Here is an 18,754-nt window from a genome sequence, read left to right on the forward strand (position 1 = left end):
GCCCAGGAAGAATCCTGGGCTTCACCTCTGAGAGATCTACAAGTCCCAGCACCCTGAACAAAATCACAGATTCCTTTTCTGTGGGTGGGGTGCTCCTCCCGGCTTCAGATCCTGAGCAAAGGGAGAGCAAGAGCAGGTTCTCTTCACCCCCGTCTTGCAGCCCAAGCGCCCCTGCAAATCTTGCGAGGACTGCCTTCGGAGGTCTTCCCCCGAGAACCGCTCAGCCAAGTTCTTCCAACGCAGGGCTGGGCTGGGGAGCCCGAAAGGTGAGCTGCTGGAAAGACGCCCCTTCCGCCCTCCCCGCCCTCCAGTCTCCTGCTGCTGCCGGAGGGAAGGATCTCCAAGAGTTTCCTCGCCAAAGGGAAAAGAAGGCGACGCGAAGGGCAAGAGACGGGGCTCTCGGAGCGGGTTTCCTGCTGCCCACCCGCCAGGCCTCTCTCTTTCCCGGCGAGTTGGCCCGGGGATCGCGCCCACCTGCCTCTCTGCCTTGGCACAGTCTCCAGATCTTCTGAGTTTTTCTCTGGCCGAGGCTTTGGCTGGGCTGGTTCTGGTGGAGAATGAGCGCAATGGGGACTAAGTTCTTCTTTTCCACAAATCACATGCGTGGCCTCATTTTCTTAAATCCTGAGTACCCGAATCTGCAATCCGCCAGGTACCTCCTTCTGGACGTCTTGCAGGAGTTGAAGGAGGGGGAAGGGGAATGGGAGAAATTCCAGCGCGAACTGCTCAGATTCCCGGTCAAGGGAATAAGAATCTCCGAGGAGTTGCTCCAGGAAGCCATGCCTTTGCAGCTCGTAGAGCTGCTGTTCAGCTACTACGGTGAGGCTTATGCTGTGGAGGTGACGGCCCTGGTGCTGCAGGCAATGGACTACAATCCGCCGGTGGACGATCCCTCCGTTATCACCTGGCTAAGTAAGGGACTGGGAGCGGGGCGGGGGCTCGATCCGACTGATGGTGCTGACACCTCGCGGGTTCTCTCAGTACCGAGAGCTCAGCTCCTTCCCATGGTTGCCTTCGTCTTTGGGTGGGGAAACCTTTCGAGCAGGAGAGTCGCATATCCTCCTGGGCAACATTCCAAAGAATCATGGAATCTAAGAGTTGGAAGGGACCGCAATGGACACCTGCAATTTAGGGATTTCAGCTAAAGCATCCATGACAGACAGATAGCCATCCAACCTCTTCTTAAAAACCTCCAAGGAAGGAGAGTCTACCACCTCTCGTTCTGTTCTGTACCACCTCTCAGTCTGTTCCACTACTGAACGGCTCTTACTGTCAGAAGCTTTTTCCAAATGTTTAGCTGGAATCTCCTTTCTTGCAACTTGAAGCCATTGCCTCGAGTCCAGAGCAGGAGAAAAGTCCCAAATTCCGGGAGTGGGGTGGGGGGTGGAGGTCCAGGGTGAAAGTGAGTGGAATGATGGATATAAATCTTCCCTGTGTAAAGTGAGGTGGCGTCTTCCCTCTGCCCTCCATCTAAACCAGAATGAAGCCTTATTGGCACCAGGGCTGGCCCAGGACATGTTAGCACCTGAGGCCAAACACTTCACGGCATCTGCTCCCCACCGGGAAAGAAGGAACATCAGAAACAGGGTGTGGAATAATTGTAGAAGCCTCCAAAGTGTTAAGAAGAGGCCTGTAAGTTAAGAGAGTCTTCAAACCCTCCTGGATCAGTTTCTCTCTTCTGGGCCAGGCTGAGCTCCTTCAATCACCTGAGAGGCGAGAAGGATGGGGCCTTAGAACACATTGGGCCAGTGGGTCCATCTAGTTCGTTCCGGGATTTAGGCAGGAATCTTTCCAAGCCCTTTCTGGAGGATCCAGGGATTAAACCTGGGATCCTTTGCATGTATGTGATTTACTACAAATCCACAGCATTTCCCTACTTAGTGCAGTCTGAAAGTGTTCCAATAGGAAGAGAAGGGGGATGTAGGAATGCTGGATTTTTCTGTTCAATACTTCTACTAACATCAATAATCACCACAGTGCAGTTTACACAATTATGCCTGCTGGCCACACTGAATACATTGAAGGAGTCAGATCTGAAGAAGTTCAAGGTCAAACTCAGCAAGTTCCCCATCAAGGAAGGCTATGTCAGTATCCCCAGGGAGCTGCTGAAGAAGGCAAATGCTTGGGAGCTCACAGAACTGCTTCTTGCATACTGTGGTGAGGATTATGCTGTGGAAGTGGCTTCAGAGGTGCTGAAAGCCTTTGACCGTGAGCCCCTGCCAGAATGTCCCCCAAGTTTCACCAGGGAAGGTAAGGAACTTGGAAGGGAGAACGTTGGGTGAGTCTGATGGGACTGGCTGGAGAGGAGGCTTCTTGAACAGGGGTGTGTGTGTGTGAAACCTATGTGCCAATCTGAATATGTCTTTTTGACATTGTGGGAATGTTAAGGAAGGTTGGACATGATATATTGTTTTGATATTAACCCTCCTCACTCACGCTCGTGATAAATAGCAGAGCACATTCCCTTTGCAACTTATTGGAAGCAAGTTGATGATTCGTTAGAACCTCTGCTGATAAACCTCCAAGGAAGGAGAGTCTATAATGTCCCAAGGAAGTCAGTTGCACTGCTGAACAGCTCTTACTGTCAGAAAGTTCTTCCTGGTATTTAGCCATAATCTCCTTTCTTGTAACTTGAAGCCATTGGTTCGTGTCCTACCCTCAAGAGCAGGAGAAAACAAGCATGCTCCCTCCTGCATGTGACAGCCCATAAGATATTTGAAGATGGCTATCATATCTCCTCTCAGTCTCCTCTTTTCCAGGCTAAACACACCCAGCTACTTCAAGCGCTCCTCATAAGGCTTTGTTTCCAGACCCTTGATCATCTTGGTTGCCCCCCTCTGCACACGTTCCACCTTGTCAACATCCTTCTTAAGTTGTGGTGCCCAGAACAGGACACTGTATTCCAGACATAGTTTGACCAAGGCAAAATAAAGTCATACTATTATTTCCCTTGATCTGGACAATATAGTTCTGTTGATTCAGCCTAGAATAGCATTAGCTTTTTTATGCTGCTGTATCATACTGTTGACTTATGTCAAGCTTGTAGTCCACTAAGACCCCTAGATCCTTTTCACATATACTACGGGTTGTCAGGTCGATAGGCTCTCCCACACAAGACAAGCTCTCTGATTATTTTCTCCCCCCCCCCATTTTTTAAATTGTTTTTCCACATTTATGACAAAAAAGACATTACAAAACACACAACAAAGAAAAACACTTTACAATACAGTAAGCTAAACACACACAAAATATTTCTTCAGATATTTAATTCTCATAACATTATAACTGACTTCCTTGCATCCCCTCTAACTGAATTTCATTATATCACCTGTATGACAGTTCTCCAAATTCATATTTCTAATAATATTGACTCCTAACATTTACTAACCTCTTCTCCTTTATTAATATTCTAATCCTTAATATTTACTAACACATATTCTTATTCTACCCCTAAGCGTATTCGTTGCTTCCAAGAATTTTCTAGTTATCTTATATTACAATATTTAGCTAAATATTATTTAAATTTCTTCCAATCCTCTTGTGTCTCCTCTTCTTTCTGATCGCGGATTCTTCCAGTCAATAAATCCAACATCTTCATCTGCCAATCTTCTATTGTTGGTATTTTTTGCGATTTCCAATTTTTGGCTAATAAAAGTCTTGCCGCTGCAGTGGCATAAACAAACAGTCTAACATCTTTTTTGGGCAATTCCAATCCTATTATACCAAGTAGAAAGGCTTCTGGTTTCTTAATAAATGTATTTTTCAACATTTTTTTTCAACTCATTATAAATCTTTCCCCAGAAGTCTTTCACCTTAGGACACGTCCACCACATATGGTAAAAAGTACCTTCTTTTTCTTTACATTTCCAACAAAGATTTTCATTTGTATGGTAGATCTGTGCTAATTTTACTGGGGTTAAGTACCATCTATACATCATTTTCATAATATTTTATTTTAATACAGTACATGCAGTAAACTTAACCCCTTTCTTCCATAGCTTTTCCCAATCATCCAACATTATATTGTGTCCAACATCTCTTGCCCAATCAATCATCACAGATTTAACTTGTTCATCCTTTGTATGCCATTCCAACAGTAAATTATACATTTTAGAGAGATTTTTAACATTGGTATCTAACAATTCCGTTTCCAATTTGGATTTTTCTGTCGCAAAACCATTTTTCTTATCAAGTTTATACAATTCATTGATAACCATCCATCCAATTTATCTTTAATTTGGTCAAATGGTCTCAATTTAAATCCTTCATTATCTTCCAACAGTAAATCAGTGTATTTCAACCCTTTACTCTCCATATTTTACTTTTTGTGTGCCTTTGCTTCTATTGGTGAAATCCACCTGGGTGTTCTTCTTTCTAAGAGATCTTTATACCTTATCCAAACATGATACAATGATTTTCTAATTACATGATTTTGTAAAACCTTTATGAGCCGATATCTTATCATACCATAAATATGCATGCCATCCAAATACATTGTCAAATCCTTCCAAATCTAATACATCAGCATTGTCTAACTGAATCCAATCCTTGATCCAGCAGAAAGTCACAGCTTCAAAGTATATTTTCAAATCTAGCAGGGGAAATCCCCCTCTCACTTTTGTAACTCTTAGTATTTTATATTTAATTCTGGGTTTTTTCCCTTGCCAGGGAAAAAAACTTATTGACTCCTTCCCAGTCAAGGAGGAGTCAGTACATTCTGGAAATAATTTTGTTATTATTATTTAATAGTTCTTTTTCTAATTTTGAGGGCTCGTTATTAAATCCATTTTAAAAATCTTGTTTAAATGTCTCAAAGAGCTGATGGTATTCCAGCCATTCCGATAATTGATCATTTATTTCTTCGTACTTTTTCCATTCACAAGGTCATTCTAGACACAGCCAAATTTTTACATTAGAACCTTGTCTTTCTAAATAATCATTCAAGCACTTCCATTCCTTCTTGACTGTATTCATTGGCTTTAGTCTTATTATATCCAACAATTTGGCCAGTTCCAAATATTCACATAATTTACATAACCCATTCCTCTTTGGTCAGTACCTGGTTACCCTTCCAGTACTCAGCCACCAGGATTCTTGCCACAGATGTCGCATACAGGAAGAAGTTAGTATTTTCTTTAGAAATATCACTATTTAATACAGTGGTACCTCGGGTTACATACGCTTCAGGTTACAGACTCCGCTAACCCAGAAATAGTACCTCAGGTTAAGAACTTTGCTTCAGGATGAGAACAGAAGTTGTGCTCTGGCAGCGCAGTGGCAGCAGGCGGCCCCATTAGCTAAAGTGGTGGTTCAGGTTAAGAACAGTTTCAGGTTAAGAACGGACCTCCGGAACGAATTAAGTACTTAACCCGAGGTACCATTGTATATCCAAAATGTATGTTTCTGGTCTTTTGCCATGTGAAGTTTTTTTTTTTTTCCCCTTCATGGATCATGTCCCAGAACTTTCTGAACTCTGGACATGTCCACCACATATGGTAGAAGGTTCCAATCTGCTTTGTACATCTCCAGCACTTATTACTAAGCGATTTGTTCATTTTAGCCAATCTCTCCGGTGTTAAATACCACCTATGGTGCATTTTCAGGTATTCTTTTATTAAATAACATGCTGTAAAATTAATATTTTTTGTCCTGTCCACAGTTTTTTCCACTCTTTATATTCTATTACATAACCTAAGTCCTGCTCCCATCTTATTATGGCCTTTCCCTTTTCCTCTTTTTCTATTTGAGCATTCTTTAACAGCTTGTACTTTTTGGAGAGAGTCTTTTGGTTGTTCTGTAAAACCTCCTTCTCTATGATCGATGCTTTATTATCAAACCCTTTTAAAGTCTTATCTTTTTCAAAAGTCACCCTAAGCTGGTAATATTCTAGCCAATTTAGCCCTAGTTGCTTGAGTTCTTCAAACCTTTTCAGTTTGGGGCAATAATTTATCTCATTCACCAAGTCTCTGTAAGTTGGCCAGTTATTGTTCATGTTATTCTTATGAATGTCAGTTGACTCTATAGGTGATATCCACCAAGGGGTTTTTGTTATAACTTTGGATTTATTCCTCTCCCAAACCTCGAATAAGGCCTTCCTCATTAGGTGGTTCGTGAAGCCTTTATGTGCTTTTATGCCACCCGAAAACCTTGTCCCTGCCCTCTAAATCCAAGACTTCGGTATTCCTAAGCAACATCCAGTCTTTACACCAAGTCCACCATGCGGCCTCAAAGTACCTTCTGAGGTTCAGGACCGCGAACCCTCCTCTTTCTCTGGGTTCCGTCAACAATTTAAATTTCATTCTTGCTTTTTTGCCCTGCCAAATGAAATTGGCCAGGTCCCTCTGCCAATCTTTAAAACATTTTGTCCCAATAATTATTGGAATTGTCTGAAAGAGAAAGAGGATTTTTGGTAAGTATTGTCATTTTAATCACTGATATTCTGCCCCATAATGACAGCTTCAATTTACTCCAATTTTCTAAATTTCCTTTAATTTCCTTCTATTTTTTAATGTACAGTGGTGCCTCGGAAGACGAAATTAATCCGTTCCGTGAGGCTCTTCGTATAGCGGTTTTTTCGTCTTGCAAAGCAAGCCCATTGACATCTTAGCAGATTAGCGCTATTAGCGGTTTAGCGGCTTTTAGCGGATCAGCCGATAAGCAGCTTAGCGGCTTAGGAAAAGGGGGGAGGGGAAAAAACCCGCAGGAACTCGCAAGACATTTCGTCTTGTGAAGCAAGCCCATAGGGAAATTCGTTTTGCGAAGCGCCTCCAAAATGGAAAACCCTTTCGTCTAGCGGGTTTTCCGTCTTGCGAGGCGTTCATCTTGCAGGGCACCACTGTAATTGTCTTTAAATAAATTAGTGTTCTTATTTGTAATCCAGACCCCTAGATAGTTTACTTTATTTGTGGTCTTTAGACCCGTTATTCTTTCTAGGTCCTCTTGTTCCATCTCTTCCATATTTTTTGTTAATAATTTAGATTTATTTTTATTCAGTTTAAATCCCGAGACCTGGCCAAATTCATTCATTTTCACTAGTGCTTTTTGTATGCCTTCAATTGGGTTTTCAGAACAGTGGTACCTCTGGTTGCGAACAGGATGTCATTTTGCACTTGTGTGCATGCACGAGTGGCGAAACCCGGAGGTAACCCTTTACGGTACTTCCGGGTCACTGTGGGATGTAACCTGAAAGAATGTAACATAAAGCGGACGTAACATGAGGTATGACTATAGTAATAATCATATCATCAGCAAATGCCTTCACCTTGTAATATAGGCTACCTAAATTGATGCCACTTATTTCCTGGTCTTTCCTTATTGCTATTAAGAGAGTCTCCAACGTTGTGATAAATAAGAGTGGGGACAAGGGACAACTTTGTCTAGTCCCTCTTTCTATATTAAATTCTTCAGTGATTTCATTATAATTATTTTGGCTTTCTGGTTGTCATAAATTGCCTTAATTCCATTCATGATGTTGTTTCCTATTCTCAAGCTCTCAAAAGTTTTAATTAAGAAGTTCCACAATATGCTGTCGAAAGCCTTCTTCCAGTAGCATTGCTACCTTTTTGCTTGGTTTCATTTATGTATATTCCAGTAAGTCATTAATTATCCTTGTATTATTTCTTATTTGCCTCCCCGGTAAAAAGCCGGCTTGATCATTTCCTATTACCCTGTTTAAGAAATTTTTTAGCCTGTTAGCCAGGATACCTGTAAATATTTTATAATCCATGTTTAGTAGTGAAATTGGTCTATAATTCTTAATAAGTTTTCTTAGATGCCTCCCACTTTTCTTTCTTGTTGGTATTGTCTGCCTTTGTGTCTTCAGTATGTCACCCATGACATTAACAGCCAAAACTGTGTTGGAAAGAATTATGCATTCCACATTAAGCTTTAGGTCACCCAAAATGATACCTCCACATCACTGGCAGACTGACCTGTATGAGACGGGAGTGAATCCTTTCTATACCAATGCTGTCTTTCATGCAATACAATGCCAAATCTGTGTGTCAGTGCCAAATAATGGTTAAAAATGTGTAGAAAGGGGAAAGGACTCAGTAAAGCTGTTGACATGCACTCACTTTCTCAAAATCTAGCAGCAGAGCGACTTTGCAAAATGCATGTTTCAAGGCACCGGTCAGCTGAATTCTTGTCGTCAAAAATTAGTCAAGCTCTGGAGGAACTGGTTCCATCAGAAAAAGCCACCAAAGGGTAATTTCTGTACTTATATAATTGAAGGAAGCCACCATTTTAGCTACAATTATACCAATGTTTTCCCCTCTCAGCTAACCCTTCCAATCCAAAACAAACGTAAAATCCATTAATCTTAAAACAATACAAGCTTTCCTGCTTGAAACAAAAATGCTTTAGCACTAATTTAATAAATGTGTGTGTGCCCCTGCTTGGGAAAAAAATACTTTGAAAATTGCTATTTTGGACCTTTCCCACTTTCTGCGTCAACCATTGGGCAGGAAAACCAAAGTGTATATTTTCCACTGATGCTGGCAGGTTGCCAGATACTTTAAAGGCAGCTGGGGAGTGGAGGCAGGGCTCCACAGGCCTTGGAAGGCCCCAGGGAGCGCATCCGAGGTCTACCTGTGGTCCACTGGCTGCAGGTATCCTGCCTGTGTCATAGAATACCAGACCTGGAGGGAACTCGGTGGGCCATCTATTCTAGTCCAGCTGCTGCTTGAAGCAGAAAACCAAGAGCTAGAGCCTCCCCAGCAAATGACTCTTGGTATCTGAAAGACCTTTTGAACCCTCCAGCCCTGTATGTCACATTAAGCTGGTCTGAGGGCAGGGAACTTTCCAGTTGCTTGGGGGACAGTGGTCGTCAGCAAATGGCTCACAGTCAGGATAGCTTGGCTGGGATTATCATCTCACTCCCGCCCCGTGGAGGGACGAGTTGGGAGGGCACGGTAAGGACTGGAATTTGTTTTGGGGAAAATAACCCCTAGGGAGCAGGGAACCCAAAGATTGGGGGAAGGTTGAAGGAAAGGACCACAGCAAGGAGTGGTATGGTTCACATAAACTTGAGGCAACCCTCAAGTTTCAAACCAAGCCAATTTCAAACACTACAAAAGCAACTTCATAATAATATAACAAATGAGCATAGTTTCATCGTAACATGTTGATAATATGAATTTAGGTGGGCCAACAGTTTGATTCCGTGTGAGAGACAGTGGCGCCAACTTAAACAAAATATGGGTGGGGCAGGCCTGCCTACTTCCCCCGCCCCCGCCCCCTTGCTGCACTAAGTCTGGTGTCAGGCCAGTGTGCACCCAGGCAGCTGCATTGAGTGTAGGCAGTCGGTGTTGGTGTTTGCAGCACGGCCAGGGTGCTTGCTCTGCCTCCCTCTGTCCCTACGTCAGCTGCCTCCTCTCAGCCAGGCATCCGCCTTGCCCATGCCTGTCATCACCCACTGGCCAGGCATGCTCATCTTTGCTCAGGCTGCCACCATGGTAGGTTGGGTGGGGGCTGTCCCCACTGCAGGAGGGTGCCACACAGAGAGAGGAGCGAGGGAGCAATGGATGGAGGGATGGGAAGCCAGGTAGGAGACAGACACACACAAACCACACACTCACATCCACCACCCCCCGCCACTGCTGTTTCCCACTTTGCTCCTCCTGGAGGAAAGCCAGAAACAGAGAGTGATGCCTGGCTGGGGGGTAGACAGCAAACCAAGGGAGGGAGATGGGAAGGCAGGTGGGTGGGCAGTGGTGGGGAGAAAATATTGAGGGGTTGTGTCCCCAGAAGAAAATTATTAGGGGGTTGCCCTAAGGACCCTGGTTGGCATTTATGGTAAGGGAGCAGTCTGCACCCTAACTATGTTCTAATTCTCCTCTCCCCACCTTCTGTTGCCTAAATAAAATAAATGTTTCTGCCACAGGTCATTGGAAAGTTCCACAATCTCTAGTAATGAGATGATCTGCAATGGAAGAAAGCAATTAATGGAAATTCTTGAACAAGCTATTGAACATTTTGTTGACGTGCTATACTATTTCTATGTCATCACTCTGAAAGAATACAGAGACATTTGCGAAATGTTGAAAATTTTAAAAAGTGAAAAATTGCTGAGTATAATCCAGGAAAGAGGGGAGCAATCTTGTTGCAGGTTTCTGGAATGTGTAGAAATGGCACATCCAGGTACCATTCTGATTCTGCTATCTGCAATGCATGGTGAGTTTGACTTCGAGTTCTTAAACTTCAAGGGCAGTTCAACTAACTTCCTCCTTGCAACAGTCATCAGGCAAATAATTCTCTTCCTTTTACAGATTTGGATCAAACTCCACTCAAGGCAGGTGGCCCAATAGAGCCAGAGGTGGTTTGGGACTCAGAAAGGGGCAACGAAGCATACAGGTGAGTGACCTCTCCATCAGACATTTAAAAACCTTTTCCATTCAGGGAACGGTTTTTACATTTAATTGTTCCACAGAGCACATCTGGTTTCTGTGGGTCTCACAGTCATCATATATGGTGGTGCTCCCTAAAACATAAACAGAGTACATCTGCAGTATGTTCTGCACGTTGCAATGAACAGTTGGCCATTGTGGGCAAATTCTGTCTCAAGGAAGCTTACCCACCAATCCTGATCTCTTCACTGAGGAACTCCTGGGTCCCTCAAACACAGCTGGAAAATCATTACCTTGGAGCATTGTTGTTGCTTATTATTTCCAAGAGAGTGAAAAATATGGAACTCTGCATTTATTTATTTTTTGAGGAACTGTTGTTTCTCCTCCTTTATGTGGGATGTAAACACAGGAGCAGTCAATGACAACATTCCTAGAGTGTACATGTTAAAACATGGGGAGGGATGTCTGTCCAGCAAGCAGGTAAACTTCCTGGGGACGGTTTTCCTCCACATGTGACCAGAGGTGGGTGTGGGCTCACCTGTGCAGGTAAATGATAAAAGCACAGGGCAGGCAGCCATCTCTCTCTCTCATCTTCATCTTCTGAAGGAGCAACATGCCCTCTTGGCTCTCAGCCAAGAGAGGAGGATAGGACTATCTTGCTATAAGATAGATTCTGAATGTATGTAACCTTTTTAAGCCTGTCTGCCCTCTGGGATCATATTGTGAACAGAACGTGAGTAAACTCCTTTATACTTTTATAAAGACTGTGTTGTGTCTTGTATTTTAAGAGGGAACAAAAGGGGAAATTACCAGAGTAATTATTATAGAGGTTCTAGCGAACATGTGCAGACGTTACCGTTTCGAATTTAAAGGGGAATGTTATAAACTCTGCTGATATTTTGGGAACTTGTTAGCACAAATTGGATTAGGATATAATCTCACAATATACCATCTCCTGCACCCCTGAACATTCCCTCACTTAAAAAAAAATTATTGATATGATTTAAGTTATATCCCACCTTTCTCCCAAAGAGTTCAAGGTGGCCTGCATGGTTTCCCTCCCCATCACTTTAAAGCAGTGTGCTTTTTGGTCTGGTGTTTAGAGCTAAATGGGTACATGGGTTACAGAACTCTTGCTGTGGTTACCAAGTATGAGAAATTTCCCTGATGATCTCGTATCATCAACACACAGGTAAACAGAGGATGAGTAGTTCCTTTCACCAGCTTGCTTTGCTCTGCATGAAGGTACCATTTTAAAAACACCTTCTCTGTATAAGAAAAACCACCTTTTTTACTTTTTGGGTGGCCTCATAGCAGTTGTGCTTCAGTTGAGTGATGCTTGACCAGGAGATGTCCTTCTGTCAATATTTTACCTCCATAACTCAGTGTGCGAAGCATCTCCTGCAAAAGTATCAATTAGACCAGGTGTGGAAGTTCTTCCAATTCATGTTTGACATGTAGCGTAAATTAATAATGCAGAATCTTATTCAGTAAAAGAATAAAAGTTTTACTGAGTTAAAATAAATATCCTGCCTTTCACTCCCTTTAAGGAGTCTCAAAGTGGCTAACATTCTCCTTTCCCTTCCTCCCCCACAACAAACACCCTGTGGGGTGAGTGAGACTGAGAGACTTCAAAGTGTGACTAGCCCAAGGTCACCCAGAGAAGCGGGGACGCGAACCCGGTTCACCAGATTACGAGTCCATCGTTCTTACCACAACACCACACTCGCTCTCACAGCATAGTGAACAGAACATTAAGTTAGCTTTAGAGCATACAGAGTTACTGAGTCACACAGAGTCTTCAATGTGCACAGGCTTCACAAAGCTCAGATAGTCACTGCAGACAGAGACACCAGAGACACTGGGTCTGCCTGCAAACAGATACAATATTTATACAGAGAATGACTCATCCTCAGGATTCAGTGATTCTGCAGCTTTTCAGCATTTCACAACATTTCTAGACTCCTTCACTGCTTCTGCTCTCAAATACAATGTTCAACCTGATTCCCCCTTCATCTTTCCCTTTGTGCCATTCAGAGTGTGCACCACTGAGGCTGGCTCCTTCCGTTGTGGAGATACGGATCTCATATGTGACGCGAAAGAAGCTGTGACCATAACATACCACTTTGATTCATGGCCGAAGCACCTGGAAGAACAGACCGCTGAGGAGTGGCAGGCCGCTGGCCCTCTGCTCAACATTAAAGTAGATGCAGCAGAAGCTGTGGCCGCCATTCACGTCCCTCACTTCTTGTGTCTTGAAGGTATGGCAGGGGGAAAGTTCCCAGCATTATAACCATAATAGGAGGAATCCTAAACAGGAATAACTTCCATTGACGTTTCCAGAATGCTATGGGGCCTGCAGTGTGGAGTCTAGAAATCAGTAGTCCTGGCTTTCCAGTCTTTTGTAATTTTTCAAAATGTTCCAACTGTGCTGTTTTATTATTTTCTTTGATTTGCATTCTGTTGTAAGCTGCCATGTCAGCATATTGTCCTGTGGAACAACATTATAAACCTCTTAAAAGACAATAGGAAAATAAATGTTTGCGTGAAATAATAAGGTAAAGGACCCTTGACAATTAAGTCCAGTCGCAGACAACTCTGAGGTTGCAGCGCTCATCTCACTTTACTGGCTGAGGGAGCCGGCATTTGTCCACAGACAGTTTTTCTGGGTCATGTGGCCAACATGACTAAGCCGCTTCTGGAAAACCAGAGTAGCGCATGGAAGCGCTGTTTACCTTCCTGCTGGAGCAGTACCTATTTATCTACTTGACGTGTTTCGAACTGCTAGGTTGGCAGGAGCTGAAATGGGGGGGGGGGTTAAGTTTCACTTTCCCACTGCTAACATGCTTGTCTTTACAGGTGACGACAGTTCCCATGTCTTCATTGCACATTTTGTGGAAGGGGAGATGAGGCTGGAGAAGCCAGACAGAGTGGAGCCTCACCATGCTGTGTTGGAAAACCCCAAGTTCTCTTCCCTAGGAGTTGTTTTCAAAAAGTGGTTTAAGCAAAAGATCAACACTGTCGTACTGCTCTATCAGAGACTTCGACTGGAAACACCAACATTTCACCTGTACCTCCTGCCAAATGACCCTTCTATAGTAAAGGTAACTTGGAATCTCCAACTTTGATTGGTGTTGCAGATTACCTGGATCTTTTGCTTGATCACTCTAACCATGAGAGAATACCTATGCAAAATTATTCATTAGGGTGCATGAACTGTACTTATCTTTGTTGGACTTGATCTGTTTTAGCAAACTTCTAGCCAACATCAACATGCTACTAGAGAGAAGATTCACAGTTGCCCTCCACCGGGTGACTTAGCTTCTCACCAACACTCTTGTTTCAAAGTGAAGTTTGCAATATTGAAATACACATTTTTCCTTTGTTAGCCAGCCTGCTTGCTAGAGGCCAAATGTCCTGTCTGGTTCTGTAAACAAACGTTGTTGTCACTGACTTGTGAAAACAAAATTCTAAGCACATTTTCTTGGAAGCCTTCACTGAAATAAATAAGGCTTATTCCTTCAGATTTATTGATGAACAAATTCAGCTTGGTTTATTAAGGAATCAGCTTGATAATTATGAACTGTCTGTAAGAACTCTTGAGGAAAAACATTCTTCCTGATTTGCAGTGTTGGCACATGGGAGACAAAGCACATTATCATATTACCTTCTCAATCTGAACTTTTCTTAAAATTGCCTTCTGATGCTTCATTCAAATATTGAGGTTTTATTGCTTCTGTGGTTTCCTGCATGGTCTCATCAAGAGAAGATGAGATGGATGCAGGATTGCTGGTACCTCTCTGCCAACTTGCTCAGGCTTAGTTCAGGCTGCCCAGTTCAAGAGCTCTTGTAGTAGTGTAGTTTCTGGTGCCATAGTGGTTTAATTTTCTTCATACTGCAGATGTGGAATCTGAGTATCTGCCGATGCTCTTGGACTACAGCATCCATCATCCCTGACCCAAGCTGGTTGGGGTTGATTTGAGTCCAACAACATCTGGAGGCCATCAGGTTCCCCATTCCTGCCTTAGCTGGTGTTACGGTGTCAAGAAGGTCGTAGGGATCCGGTCTTCAAGAAGTTTGGTTCCCTCTTTGCATATCTAAAAAGTGAATTTATTTGCCATTCCCAGGCGGTCGAAAAGCGTGAAGTAAATTCAAAGAGAATAGAGAAACCCCCTGTGACCCTGAAACCGCTGATGATTGGTTCTCAGGTATCTTTGAAGGCTTCAGAGGACGTCACAGTCTATCCTGAGGTGAGACAAATATGATGGGGAAGAGTCAAACTGTGAAGTCTGAGAATGGGAGAAATTCAACCAGAATCCCTTTTCACCCTTTAATTTGTCTCCCTTGCAATGCCCGGTTGGGCTAAGCCAGATTCACACTTACAGAGGTTTCATTCTTTCCCACAGGAACTGAAGTTTCAATACCTGGATGCAGAGAAACTGCAGCAGTATGTAGAACTGTCTGCTGAGCAAATGCAAGACAAGTTCAACTTCTACCTGATGAAGAAGGGCACGACTGAAATTGTTTGGGAGGCACATCTGAAACGAAGTGAGTTTTAATCAAGGGAAGATCGTGAGGTTGGGTCATATCTTAGGAGGCAGGATGGAAAAGGACCACGGGTCAAGTTCCCTCTTTGACTGCCTCTTTCTTATTCTATTTCAGGAGAGTTAATTTCAGAGGAGATGGATTCTCCTATTCCACACCCAGCACAAGGTGAGCAGGTTTTAATTATTTCTTTGCATGTATGTGTATCCCACTTCCCTCCCAATAGGAGCACAGAGGGCTGATGAAACAGTAGCAGAACTGCTTTTGCTGACATTGAATTCCTCCCTTGAAGTTTTACAGTGTGAGCTTTTCCATTTTAAATTGAGTATCAGTTCTTAACATATCCAAGAGAAACTTGGATGTGATTTGGAAGTCTTGGGCTCATCTCCCACCATGCTCATTTTATTCGTTGTCCCTGCCTGCTTTGTATGTATTCCCTCCCTCTTCACCTTCCCAGGGGCTTGTGGCTGCACACCAACCAATGCATCTTTCAGCAGAACTAACCCTGGACATAATGTGGAAGGCAGGTAAGGCTTAACCCTTTCTCCCCCACTCCATTTCACCAAAAAAGACCCATCTTGCCATTAGGCACAGTGAAGCAGCTGCCTCAGGTGGGCAAGAGGTATTGGAGGATGGGAAGCAATGGGGAGGCTCTGAAAGTCGTTACTCAGAATTCAGATAAATTCTCGGGGAAACTGCATGTATGGTGAACACTTCTGAAGACAGATATGTGTGTTCCTGTAAAGAGAAAGAGAAAGAGAAAGAGAAAGAGAAAGAGAAAGAGAAAGAGAAAGAGAAAGAGAGATTCCAAATGGGGGGGGGGAGCACCAATTTCTTTATGGCTGGAGCTTTTATCTACCACTGCAGATTCACCTAACCCCAGCCAACATTTACCTGTACTCTGCTCTTTAACAATGCCTTGAACTGTATCCCACTAGTTATGGTAATTTTGATGTGGTACAAAGCCAGCCAGAAACTGTTTTAATGAAATAAATGTAACATTATATTCTTGATTTATTCTAATCTATAAAGGTATGATGGGATGAATGTGGGAATATTCAGGGATGCAGGAGAGGATATATTGTCTGATTATATCTTTATCTAACTTGTGTTAACAAGTTCCACAATTTCAGCAGAGTAACATTCCCCTTTATTTTAAGTTTGCAGCGGCTGCGTTTGCTCAGGCTCGCTAAAGCCTCTATAATAACTATTCTGGTAATTTCCCCTTATTCCCTCATAAAATAGAAGGGACGACACAGTCTTTTACAAAAGTATAAAAAGAGTTTACTCACATTCTGTTCACAATCAGATCCCAGAAGGCAGACTTAGGCTTAATGAAGTAATATACATTTGGAGTCTATCTCTTAAGAAGACAGTCCCTCTGTCCTCTCTTGGCTGGAAGCCAAGAGGGCATCTTTGGCTTAGTAGATAGATGCTGTTTCTTTGATGCATGTGGAGAAAGAGAGAGAGATGGCTGCCCTGCTCTGTGCTTTTGTCATTACCTGCACAGGTGAGGCCACACCCACCTCTAGTCACATGCAGAGGAAGTCTGTCCCAGCCCAGAAGGAAACAGGAAGTTTACCTGCTGGCTGGACAAACATCCCTCCCCATGTGTAAACATGTTCACTCTAGGAATGTTGTACTTGACTGCTCTTGTGTTTCACATCCCACAATGAATACTCTACTTTGTTTTGTTACTGTTTTTTAAGGCATACTTACATTTGCTTTCATAAATGTAGCTTACAATCCTTTATCACAGTATTTAAAGCAGGAGTCACCAACCTTTTTAGACGGGTGGTCCATTTTGAATCTTGAGAGCGTGTCTGTTTTTTCCTGCCTCTGGGGGGTGACAATGCAGATGGATGGAGAAGACCATCACAGACAGCCTGGTGTCCACCCTGGAGAACTTGCGAGAGAACGAACTCAAGAAGTTCAAGCTCAAGCTCCATGAGTTTCCTGTTAAGAAAGGCTGTGACAACATCCCCCGAGGGACATTGGAGAAGGCAGATGTGGTGGACCTGAGCCGGCTTCTGCTGAATTTCTATACAGGGGATTATGCCGTGCAGGTGACAGCTGATGTGCTCAGAACCATCAACTGCAGGGATGAGGCAGAGAGGCTCCTCGGGCATTGCAGGAAGTGGTAAGAAAAGAGGAATGCTGGCAGCCCACCCCCAACATGGACAGCAATTCAGATCATCCCTACTTGGAGGCTAAGGAGCCGGAAGGAGGAAAGTGATACATCAGGGATGGACAAACTATGGGAGATGGATTGAGGATTAAATCTGTAGATTTCGATCTAAACCTCCTCTTCTAAGTGTGTGGGAGAAATGCAAATGAAATCTAGCTGTGAAGCCTTTTTCGCAAGCACCTATGAGTTTTGCAGTTTATTCAAGTTTAGGAATTAAGCAAACCCACCATTCAATCCCTTACAATTGCAGTCTGCTTACCTTCCTCCTCTTCACCTCCATTGCAGAGAATGCACCACACATTTTAGTAAGATAATTGGAAAAGGCTTTCCTTACATTTCCATGCAAGCAGCATATACAGAAAAAGTAGTATAGTATGCAGAAAAATACTTCTAAGTTACAATAAAATTGCAGTAGTCTTAGCAAACATGACTGAAAGTAGAAGCCTCAGCCACACAGGTCTGCTCAGCTTGAAGGCGTGGTGGAAAGAGAGAGTCTTGTCACAGGCAGAAGGAAATGTAAATAATTGTCTACTTTTTTACAGAGTTCCTGCCCAGAGGAGCCAAAGGAAATGACCACACACACAGAGTCCTCTCTAGGAAGTTCAAGAACTCTGTGTATACTAGCCCTGTACTGTCTAGCAGAACATGTGTTCTTATGGCTGCAACCCCCACATGAATTAGTGCTCTTCAGCTGTAATTTTTTTAAAAATTGAATGTGTATACCACTTAGTTGTAAAAAAATCCCTTCACAATTTAATAAATATAACTTTATAAAAGTAAAGTGCATATTAAAACACTTGTCAGCTTTAGCTCTCTGAGCAGGCCTGCCTCAACAAAGAAGTTGTTTCACGTTCTGAGGATATTTTCCCAGAGGCCAGAGAGATCCTGGTAGTGGGTGCTTCAATGACTGGCAACATGCACAGCTGTGAGCTGGGCACACAAACAGCTGGGTGAATTGCTTTCCTGGCTTCCTCACTTTCAGCGTGTGCTCCACAGAGGCTGACTCCTTACTCTGTGGCGATACTGATCTCCTATGCGAGATGAGAGGATCTGTGATCATATCATACCACTTTGATTCATGGCCTAAGTATCTGCACGACTGGAAGACAATTCCTTGTTGCTGGTCCAAGCAGTTCCATACACTTTCCTCACTTCCTGTGTCTCACCTCGCCCAGTGGTTTTCAACCTTTTTGAGTCCATGGCTTCCTTGACTAGCCACTCATCCTTTCTGCAGCTCCCCTATGGGAGCCACTGACGCTGGGGTTCTGCTACAAGGCACACATTCTGGGGAATCCCTCCATTCCGTCCCACCCCTATTTTTGGCACGCATGTAAGTGGGAGTGTGTGTGTCAATGGGAAGCCAAGAAACGCCACTGCTCTGCAGGGCTAAGCTGATGCACTCCACATGGCAGCCCAGCTTCCCTTTGGTTGGGTGGGGGGCATGGAGAGGGCAAAACAAGATTAGGATCAGAAGCAGAATTTTTTTTGTTACCATGGGGAAGGAAAACCAAGAAACACACAGCACTTGACAAACATGCAGACACGATCCTTTCCTGCAACATTCTCCTGCACACCCCCCCCCCCATCAAGCTACTTTGTTAGTTTCTTGCATTTCTCAAGCCCTCTATGTAAAACTAAGGAACTGTTAGTTACTGAAGCTGGGGAGGATTTTTGT

At 43.4% G+C, this 18,754-nt stretch overlaps 1 protein-coding gene across 7 annotated transcripts; it reads left to right on the forward strand.

Moving 5' to 3' along the window:
- The first annotated feature begins 53 nt into the window (after positions 1–53).
- On the forward strand, positions 54–17,838 carry LOC309326458 (uncharacterized protein). 7 transcript variants are annotated; one of them, XM_081835216.1, is made up of 13 exons: positions 56–912; positions 1,978–2,250; positions 8,094–8,205; positions 9,884–10,173; positions 10,269–10,353; positions 12,384–12,607; positions 13,206–13,450; positions 14,474–14,596; positions 14,753–14,894; positions 15,009–15,059; positions 15,349–15,418; positions 16,750–17,031; positions 17,622–17,838. In XM_081835216.1, coding segments are annotated over exons 1-13 (2,253 nt in total). In that variant the 5' UTR covers positions 56–557; the 3' UTR covers positions 17,623–17,838. The 7 variants fall into 7 exon arrangements, 6 of the variants coding, with proteins under 6 accessions (XP_081691345.1, XP_081691342.1, XP_081691343.1 ...); XM_081835217.1 differs by having other exon boundaries at positions 56–819; positions 8,091–8,205; XM_081835215.1 differs by having other exon boundaries at positions 57–912; positions 8,091–8,205.
- The last annotated feature ends 916 nt before the right edge of the window (positions 17,839–18,754 follow it).

This window comes from Podarcis erhardii (assembly GCF_964252035.2).
Source record: "Podarcis erhardii genome assembly, chromosome: 13".
Classification (NCBI taxonomy): domain Eukaryota; kingdom Metazoa; phylum Chordata; class Lepidosauria; order Squamata; family Lacertidae; genus Podarcis; species Podarcis erhardii.

What these genes read in the sequence shown, in the direction of transcription:
- LOC309326458 (XM_081835215.1), top strand. Translation starts at nt 558, where the DNA reads ATGAGCGCAATGGGGACTAAGTTCTTCTTTTCCACAAATCACATGCGT. An exon ending in ATGACCCTTCTATAGTAAAG is followed by an intron (nt 13,451 to 14,473) that starts GTAACTTGGAAT and finishes TGCCATTCCCAG; the next exon opens with GCGGTCGAAAAGCGTGAAGT. An exon ending in GGACATAATGTGGAAGGCAG is followed by an intron (nt 15,419 to 16,749) that starts GTAAGGCTTAAC and finishes GTGACAATGCAG; the next exon opens with ATGGATGGAGAAGACCATCA.